The 10,175-nt window shown below is 46.0% G+C and overlaps 1 protein-coding gene across 3 annotated transcripts in view; it reads right to left on the bottom strand.

Moving 5' to 3' along the window:
- Positions 1 to 305: 305 nt before the first annotated feature.
- The window catches only part of CUX1 (cut like homeobox 1), a 1,218,817-nt gene continuing 1,208,947 nt past the window's right edge, over positions 306 to 10,175 (bottom strand). For 2 of the 3 annotated variants that reach the window (XM_086954568.1, XM_086954569.1), the window contains one exon: positions 497 to 1,759. In XM_086954568.1, the coding sequence (XP_086810694.1) occupies positions 1,066 to 1,759 (694 nt within the window). In that variant the 3' untranslated portion in view covers positions 497 to 1,065. Of the gene's footprint in view, positions 1,760 to 10,175 lie in introns of all 3 variants that reach the window. The other variant, XM_086954570.1, reaches the window with a different exon arrangement.

Below are 10,175 nucleotides of genomic sequence, written 5' to 3'. Positions count from 1 at the left end.
ACTAAAAAATAGTAAGTCCCAAGATTGTAGTGTCAACAAGGTAGGTAACAAAGCTACAGCTTTATCATTCTAACGTGGCAAGCTTTGGTGGAGTGTCTTAAAATAAACTGTTTCAAAACATAAGTAAATATAGATTTGAAAACTGAGATGATAGTACACGTACAACCCAAACATTGTACAAGTACTTTCTATTGTTCCAACTAGTATCCTACGCATCCTAGATATGAGGTCTGATCAGCGTGCTCTGTGGTTAGAGGTTAAAAAGCAGATTATAAAAATTCCTTATTTCAGATTATTTTTGTTTTGTCCTGATTTGGCCTAAAATGGAGTGTATTAAACAAACTCAGGTCTGAAAAAGACCAGAATCAGTTAAAGCTATGAAACAAATGCTTCTCAATATTCTATCTCACTTTCAAGAAAACACTATCAGCTAACACACATTAAGGTATTTTCCTGATGTCATCTTTTGTTACAAAATATGTGGAGTAAATGCGTATTTTTTCTTTCGATTCAAAGTTTCAAACAACAAAGATTTTTGTCTTCAAAATAGTTAGGATTCCAAACAAGTGTGTTTAGAGTCAGTTGACTGTGCAATCTCTTAGTGGCAACTTAACAGCTACAAAACTTTCAATTTTCCTGAAAAATCCTCCCCTCTTTTCCTGGCTGAAGAAGACAACAGTGTATCATCGCTCTGTTGCCATTACATGGCAGATAAAAAGCCCCCTTTTAACATGTGGGTTTCATTAGATTTTCTTTCTTTTTAGCCCACACGCAGAGGAGGGCACAAGGCAAAGCTGTAAGAGTTATTCCAGAAATTGTGGAAATCACATAGGGCAATATGTAGAACACTTCTGGGTACAAAAAGCTTGACTACACATTTTAGTTTTCTTCCTCGAAAACACAAACATAAAATGGGCTAATAAATGCTCCTTCTGTTTTCTATATGCACCATGGCCTATGGCATTTTGCCCTGTGGCCTGCAGGGCGATAAGTGCGCAACACAATAGAACCATTAAGGGTCCAGTCTAACTTTCCCCAGCTCCAAAGAGTTGGGTAGGTTTAATCTCAAAACTCCCATTCGTTGGGCTCCTCTCGACTAGCAACTTTTTCTAAGCGATGTATTATGTTGTTCAAATTTGCTGCTTTCTTTTTCCTCAGGGTATTGTCTGGTGTGTTTTTTAAACTAGTTGCTTCGGAAAAACTGAAGAAACTCTGTATAGAATTGCCTTTTTGCAAACTATGGGCAGATGTGGAGCTCGTACTTGGCACACTGCATATTTTCTCTGAATATTCTTTAGATTTATGCAAGCTCTCTCCAGGGAGAGCAGACGATGAGGTAGAAGCATCCCCCTCTACAGCACAGCAAAGCATTGTGTCCGGAATATCTCTTGAAGATTGGGACCCTGAAAGTGAACTTCGACATTGTAACTTTAACCTTCCATCTTCATCTTTTTCCAAGCTCTCCCTTGCCAGGTGTAAAGACTCTGATTTCTCTGAAGATCTGCCATCTGGAAATGGTTCTCCATCTTCGAAAGCAGAATCACTTGTACCCCCCCGAGGATGAGTTTTTGCACTGAGGCACTCTTCAGTTTCCAAACAGCCTGGTTTTCCTTCAGAGGTGCCTTCTGTGTCTATCCCATCACAACTGTCACCTTCAGAGCTGTGGACTGCCCTGATGCTTCTGGTTGACGGCGAGTCACCTGCTCCAGACTGACCAGCTTGAATTTCTTCAATGAACAACTCTCTGCGGATGCGGGATCTATAAAATATATTAAAGAATTTAATCAGCATATGTATTTTAAAGTTAGTAAAATATAAACACAGAGAGCTGTAACATGTCAGCAACATTTTATTAGTTCATGGCTTATATAGATGTTCCTATACGATGTATGGCTAAGTTCTTCTGAATCCGACTTTCAAACAGAACCTGCTGTCTAACATAAAATTAATCACATCAGCCCATTTCTTGCCACCTGAATTTAGGTGGTCTCCATAATAATCACTTCTATCACACGTCTTCTGGAAGTTGTTATAGAGTTTAACAACCTTTTTTATGAAAAAATATTTTTTACTGTAACTCGACATTCCACTTTACAATTTAATATTGTGGATGCTCTTGCCATGAATAGTGTTTGGAAATGGCTTTGCATTTATTTCCTTTACAACTATGAAGGCTTGCCTTTCTCTTTGGAATACAGATTTTAAGCCTCTTGTTGGTCGTGAAGTTTATTTCCATTCAGAATGATTTCACAAAGTCATTATATCGTTCAAATGTCCTTGAACCCTATATTATATCACTGCTCTGTGCGAAAACAGCCTGAATAACACAGAGATTTAATTTCCAATGAACCTTCTAAAAGTAAGGTACTTAAAAATGCCCTTCCAATAGTGAAGTTCTAACGAAAACTGGGAATCTTATGTACAAAGCAGTGGCTTTCAACTTATACTTCGTCAAGGAAAAGTGAGAATAATTTAAAAAATATATAATACTCAGAGGTTACATATTGAAAACCATAATCTTCTTGAAAGTGCTTGAAGCTGTGTCGAAGCTCCCTAATACCCAAATGTAATTTTAAAAGACAATTTTAAGTCGTTTGACATTCAAGCAAGACGTTATTATACAATCATTTCTCTTGATCCCACATAACACTATGAAACTTTGCTTCATTAATGCTCTGTACTAAAGTGCTGAGCTGGGATAAGAGTTATTCAAGCATTTTACCCATGGACCATAAACGTTATGTGCTAAATCTGTTATTGAAATACTTCTGCTTATGCAGACTGCTGTTCCTACATTGTTAGAGACTTTCTCCAAGTGCAATGGAACAAGGAAGGCAGACGTAAGACTTTGAGAAAAATCCACTATAATACTGCAATAGTCGGCCTTAAAAGCCCCATCTCTTGCAGTCATACTCAACTACCTAGAGCTACTTCTGATGTTACTCTCTTCCTTCCTCAAAGACCTCTCTGTGATGCTTCCTTGCCCCTACTCACCATTGTCAATGCCTTACTCACTCAAGGCATCTTCCCAGAAGCTGTCAAGACAGGCCAGATTCTTCTATGCCTAAGAAAAAATAATCACCTACTACTGCTGCATCACTCACCTACCATTCATTGACAAGGTCACTGAAAAAGAAGTCTATGGTTAACTCCAAGAAGCACAAGTTACTACTTTTGTAACAATATATCTGTAAGAGACATTAGTTAGTGTTAGAATATCCCCAGGCGTCAGATTGAATCCGGAATTTTTTTCGTCAGCAGTACCCCCTGCGCGTCGGTAGGTGCCGTCGTGCGGCTCTTCTTCAGTCGTTGGCGTCGCAGTTCTGTACACAACTTTGCGCGCCAGAAACGCAGAGCCACACAAGAAACTGACCACTGCTGCCATGAAACTAGGGCCCTGAAAGGGATGACCTTAACCCTAGAAATCAGTTCGCAGAACGGGGAGGATGGGTGGGGCGGTATGGAATCTATCACTAATGTCTCTTACAGATGGAATATGCTACTTACCAGTATGCATCTGTTCTTGGCATAGAGGGCTGCAGAGTGGTACATTATGAATAGATCGCCATCTGGTGTTGGGCTCGGATGATTGCACTTTGTTTTTCTCTTGGGGAGTCTTTTGTATCTTGGTGACTCCTCCTTTGGTTGGTAGTGCGCATGGGCATCGGCTCCATCCTTAGATTGTTTTGCCATAGTAGGGTTAGATGGAGTAGTATGATAGAATACAGATAGGAATGCCCATGTAAGTGTATCTAAATAAGATAATGTTGGAACAGACACAGGTTTCCGGGGAGGCTGGGAGGGCATGTACCACTCTGCAGCCCTCTATGCCAAGAACAGATGCATACTGGTAAGTAGCATATTCCATTCGAGGCATATGGGCTGCAGATGGTACATTATGAATAGACTATACAGCAGTTCTCTCCCTAGCGGTGGTCACCCGTGTCTGTTGCAACTGTTTGAAATAAAGTCTTTAATACAGCTTGTCCCACTCTAGCTTGTTGTGTTGTGTGCACATCTACACAATAGTGCTTTGTGAAGGTGTGCGGTGTAACCCAGGTAGCTGCTTTGCATATGTCATCTAGTGGAATGTTTCCCAAGAATTCCATCTGGCAATGCCCGCTTTAGAGATGGGATTGCCCTTATGTGTAGGAGAAAACGCAACAAATAGCTGTTTTGTCTTTCTGAAAGTTTGTGTTCTTTCTATATAGTACAATATTGCCCTTCTGACATCTAATGTATGTAGGGCCCTTTCCGCTACCGTCTGTGGTTTTGGAAAGAAGACCGGTAATTCCACTGACTGATTGATGTGGAATGCAGAAATTACTTTTGGTAAGAATTTTGGGTTTGTTCTAAGAACCACTTTGTTTTGGTGTAACTGCATGAATGGTTCTTGAATCGTAAAAGCTTGTAACTCACTTACTCTTCTAAGTGACGTGATAGCTGTAGGAGAGTAGGGTCTGCAATCCTATGATCACCCAGATTTTTTTGCTTTTGTTTCACTGGTTTACGACTTTCTCTGGCTGTGGGCCTGCCAATCAGACCCACAGCCTGGCTGTTCTCTTTCTAAATTACCTCATGTACCCTAGGTGCATCTACCAATTGGTACTGGGCCACCTTATCAGACCCTGTAACTCAGGGCATAGGTGTACCCAGGGCTGCCAGGGGCTGCAGCACGTATTGTGCCACCCCTGGCTGGCCTCCTAAATTTGACACAACTGGCTGCATGACAGCTGGGGCAAAGTCGTGTAATCACCCTTTGCTGTAGGTGTAGTATACCTATACCTAACCCTAAAATGGACACACAGATTCCTATCAGTCACTCCTATGGCAGGCCTTGACAATCCTGAAGGCAGAGTGCTTGGAATCGTGTGAGATGGTGCTCTGGCATGAGCTGAGCCTGTCTGCAGCTTGCGGAATCAAGTCCTAATAGCTGTTCCATGATATCGCATACCATATACTCTTAAGTGCATTATAATCCTCGCGGTTAAATGCTATCTTTGGTATTGCTTTATCAAAACATGTCGAGTAAGGTGTCATACGAATTGGAATACTAACCCCTCGCCAATTCTGGCGACGGGGTTAGCATTCCACCCTTCTAGAGGGACACGACATGTATGTAACTGTGAACCCCGGTTAAAGTTAACTGAAGCCTCAGCTCCACAAAATGGATGCTGCCACCACAGACACGAGTCTGACCCCCTGCAGCTGGGAGTCCTTCCAGCGAGGGGAGCCTGGACAAAGGGTTTCCTGTCAGGGGCGGTGCTAGCACCGTCCCAGACATGGTTTTGTGTATCCTGGGTAGGCAGGGCTTTACAGGAAGGTGACTGCTGAGTGGCACCCCGGTGCTCACTACGCATAGGCCGGTCTGAACCAGTTCCAGGGGCACACCAGCCCCTGGCCTGGGGAAGTCCGGCATGGCTGAGGGGTGTAACCACCCCCCACCTAGTCCCACCCATAGGCAGGACCTAGTCACCGGGTCAGCCCCCTTTTTTAGTATAAAGATGGGAGCGGGCCCCCTGTTAAAATTAGATCATCTTTGGAATCAAGATACCACTTTCTTCGAAAGGACTTCACGATTTCTTCTTCAAGATTCTCCCTTGTGGCTAAGGAGTAGTCACCCTGCATCCGCAGGCACCATCCTAAAGAACACTGCGGTCTGCTGCAAGTCCTTCATCACGAATCCGACGACCCAGCTCGACGAGACCCGGCTTCCCTGGCACCTCTGACCTCTACTCACCTCTACAGCCCAGCTGAGAACCGTGAGTGCGACGAGACCTCAAGGGACCGACGATCGCCAAGACTGCACGACATCTTTACTGCAAGCCCACCGTGTCCTCCACTGGTGAGTGCTTTGGGGTCCGAGAAGCCCCGACCCTGCGCAGCTCCAGCACCCAAGATCAGCCCCCCTGCATCTCCACGATCTGCGTGGGGCCCTTCTGCTGTTTGCTGTGCACCGCGTTGTTTGGCTACTAGCCGGCTGGCTTGTGGCCCTCTGAACGACGCCCAACGACTTCACGACTGCTGGTCTGGTTGCTCCAGGCTGGCCTTTGCTTCCTTCTTCAAGAGAGGCACCCCGGACCCTCCTGGTCCACTCCAGACGCCATTTTAGGTCCACCGCGTGGGCTTGAATTTGCCAAGGCTTTGTTGCCCAATCCTGGGTCCAGCGACGCCGACAGCTTCTATCTTCGTGGGACAGCTCGATCCTCCATCCTGGTCGCCGACAACGCCTCCTGGTCCGTGAGATCTTCGAGTCAAGCGTCACCCACTCACCTAGTCGAGGTGGCTACCATCCGGTGCCCTCCTGGTGCCCACTGACTACTGGCTAGTAGTCTCGAACTTGGTCCCCTCTGCTTTCAGGTGTCATCTATCTTCAAGATCCAGGCTTGGATCCGACTGAACTTTCTTCACTGGTCACCGGCCAGCATCTTTTCTTCCGGCTCCTGGTCCGTCTACGAGGATTCCCGACGTCTTTTCAGACCTATGCAGCTGCAGCCCCTGGGCTAGGTAACTTCGGCATTTCGGTGCCCCAGCATAGCCTCACTATCCAAGGGTCAGAATCTACTTTCGTTTTCTCCCTACCAGGTCGGGTTCGCCCGAGAACACTAACTTTCTAATTCCTAGCTACCATAGACTTTTGTCCCGCATCTCGCGTGAGAGTGCACACACTGCACCCGAGTCCCCTAGGCCTCCTAGACATAATCTAACGATTCCCTAGTCAAGTCCTAGCGATTCCAAAAGCTATTAGTACTGTACTTACCTGCTAGGAATTTCGCATTCCACTTTCAGAGTATATGGTTTTCCGTGCCCCTCGGGCATTTGTATATACTGTGCTAACTTAAGTATTTTTGTAAGAGTTTTGGTTTGTGCTTAGTACCCTGTCCTCATAAAGAGTACAGGGCTGTTGTGATCTTTAAATAAATAACTGTTTATTTTCATAACACTTGTGTGGTGTCCTTTCACTTGGTGTTCAAGGGGTATATGTGTGGTAAACAGCTGGCTTAACGCGCCCTCTCGAGTCTTTAGCCTTAGACTGCTCGTATCCACGCTACTAGGATAGCTGGTCTATAAGGTTGACTTACAACCAATCATCAATAAGGGTTGCTGGACTGATACATAGTGTTCACTAGAATAGTGAGCACTGCATATCAGGCCACCTTCTCACATTGGTGAGCAGCGGTTGGGATTTGAGCTTGCTGTTGTTTTGCCACACGTATCCTAAGAATATCTTGTTGAAAGATCACATAAGTACTGTTAGGTACACATAACTAAAGCTTAGAATACTCTGAGTTCTACTGAACCAGCTGTTGTAGCTCCTCAAGGCTTAGCACACCTTGGCTGCAACTCTTAGCAAGGGATCAGTAGGTAAACACATAGTGTAGGTAGGTGCATCACTTACACCACACTAGAAACAGTATGTCGGACAAAGGAGGAAACACTGAGGTTCCCCTTGTGTCAGTTGACCCTCCACAGGTCATCCCTTCAAGATATACTGCGCTTAGCTTCCATGAGTTACGACAAGTGTGTACCTCTAGGAAGATTAAGCAGGGGTCTAACCCCACAACTGCCTTTCTGATTGGTCTCTTAGAGACTCATGATGCAAGGAGGGCTGGTAACCCAGACCCTTCTAATTCAGATGGCAACATGCCCTCCTTACAGGGTCCCTTTGATGCCCAGGACCATCCTCTTCAGGAAGCAGATGATGCTGATGATGAGGATGATGATTTGGTATCAGGGGATGAGGCAGAAAAGGAACAGGTAGAAGTCAGCAGACTAACCAGGTCCAACTTAAGCAGACATGAGATGGGCACTAGGGGACCCTTGGGGCCACTCTCAGGTCAGCTTAACATTGGGAATGGACGAGATAGATCTCTATCAAGAGGCTCTATCAGATCCCTTCATACCAATGGCTCTCAACGTTCCTCTCAAAGGGGAATGACATCTCCCCAGAGGAGAATGTATGAAGCTAAGGAAAAGGCAGCCAATCTGAGGATTGAAAGGGAAGAACTTGCCCTGGCCAAAGAGAGGCTTGCCTTTGCTAGAGAGCAACAATTGAGTGGGACAGTCCCCACTGGTGGCAGCATTGTACCTAGCAATAGGGAAAGGAGTTTTGATACAAAACACCTTGGTAAGATAGTGCCCCCCTTTAAACAAGGGGATGACATCCACAAATGGATTACTGCTTTGGAGAGGGCCTGCACTGTGCAAGGTGTTCCCCCAAGTCAGTGGGCAGCTATCTTGTGGCTCTCCTTTGAGGGTAAAGGAAGAGACAAGCTCCTCACCACAAGGGTGGAGGATGCTAATGATTACCAAGTCTTGAAAAATGCACTGGTTGATGGGTTTGGCCTAACCACTGAGCAGTACAGGGTGCTGTTCAGGGATACCCAGAAAACTCAGTCTCAAGATTGGGCTGACTTTGTAGATTGTGCCACTAAGGCTTTTGAGGGCTGGTTGCTGGGCAGTAAGGTTACTGATTATAAAGGATTGTACAATTTGATGATGAGAGAGCAAATTTTAAACAATTGTCAGAACCAGTTGTTGCATCAGCATCTTGTTGACTCAGATCTGACCTCTCCCCAAGAATTGGGAAAGAAGGCAGACAGATGGGTTAGAACAAGAGTTAAACAGAACCAGGGCCAGAATCAAGGTGGTCAGAAGAAAGCAGACCAGAAGGGTAAGGATTCGAAAGGGGAACAAAATGACCAGAAGTCTTCGACAGGTCCCCAACAACCCAAAGAGGGTGGGGGTCAGGCTCCCCAAAAGAAGAAAGAAGGCCAATCTAAAAGGTGGTGCCAATACTGCAAAAGTAAAACTCACTGGTTTAGTGAGTGCACCAAGAAAGGAGGAGGGCAGACTCCTGCCACTGCAGCCCCTAAGGCACCTGTGCCCCCTAGTACAGCCAGCAGTGGTAGTGCACCTCCCAAGGGTTTAGTAGGGTTAACCCTGGGTTCTGAGGGGAGTGACAACTTAGTTGGCACCCTCACTCAGGCTGTCCTTGTCAGTACAGGGGATATGGATATGTCCCCTGACATAAGTCCCAATACTTTGGGCAAATACAGACAGACACCTTTTATTAATGGAAAAATGGCTCAGGCCTATAGGGACACTTGTGCCAGTGTCACAATGGTGACACCTAGCTTTGTGGACCCTGGACAGATCATGCCAGGTACAGAATTCCTGGTGACCAATGCAAGCAATGTCACTACCAATCATAGTATGGCAATTGTAGCTTTCTCCTGGGGAGGGGTAACTGGCCAAAAGAAGGTTGTAGTTAGTTCAGACCTCCCAGTGGATTGTTTGTTGGGCAATGATTTGGAGTCATCACAATGGTCAGAAGTGGAGCAGAGGACTCATCTGGAAATGTTAGGTTTGCCAGCACATGTGTTTGCTGTGACTAGGTCACAGGCCAGAAGATGCCCCACTGAACAGGTGCTGGATCCTGGAACAATGGACCAGACACCTTCCAAGAAAAAGAGCAGTAGGGTTAAGGCTGTGCCTTCCCCCTTGCCCCAGGTTGTGGATCAAGTCTCAGAGGAGGCTGACCTGCAGGAATTGAGGGAAACTGAGCCTAGAGAGTTTGAACTTGATCAAGTTGAATTCTTGGGTTCAGGGGGACCCTCAAGGGAAGACCTGGGGAAGGACCAGTTAGGCTGCCCTTCTCTTGAACCCCTCAGACAGCAGGCTGCTGCTGAGGCTGCTGGGAACGCCACAGGTACCCACAAGGTATACTGGGAAGATGGACTCCTGTACACTGAGTCAAGAGACCCCAAGCCTGGCATGACCAGGAGGCTGGTTGTACCCTTGTCTCAGAGAGGTTTCCTACTTACCTTGGCCCATGAGATTCCCTTAGCAGGACACTTAGGCCAGACAAAGACTTGGGACAGGCTTGTCTCACACTTTCACTGGCCTCACATGAATGAGGATACCAAGGAGTTTTGTCGCTCCTGTGTCACTTGCCAAGCCAGTGGTAAGTCAGGTGGCACAACAAAGGCCCCCCTTATACCAATGCCTGTGGTGGGGGTGCCCTTTGAAAGAGTGGGGATTGACATTGTTGGTCCAATGGAACCCCAGACAGCATCAGGGCACAAGTTTATACTGGTGGTAGTGGATCATGCCACCAGGTATCCTGAAGCTATTCCACTTAGGACCACCACAGCCCCTGTGGTGGCAAGGGC

The sequence above is a fragment of the Lissotriton vulgaris genome, chromosome 2_1, assembly GCF_964263255.1.
Source record: "Lissotriton vulgaris chromosome 2_1, aLisVul1.2, whole genome shotgun sequence".
NCBI lineage: Eukaryota > Metazoa > Chordata > Amphibia > Caudata > Salamandridae > Lissotriton > Lissotriton vulgaris.
The sequence above is the reverse complement of the archived record's forward strand: the minus strand, read 5'-3'. Positions and strand labels throughout refer to the sequence as shown.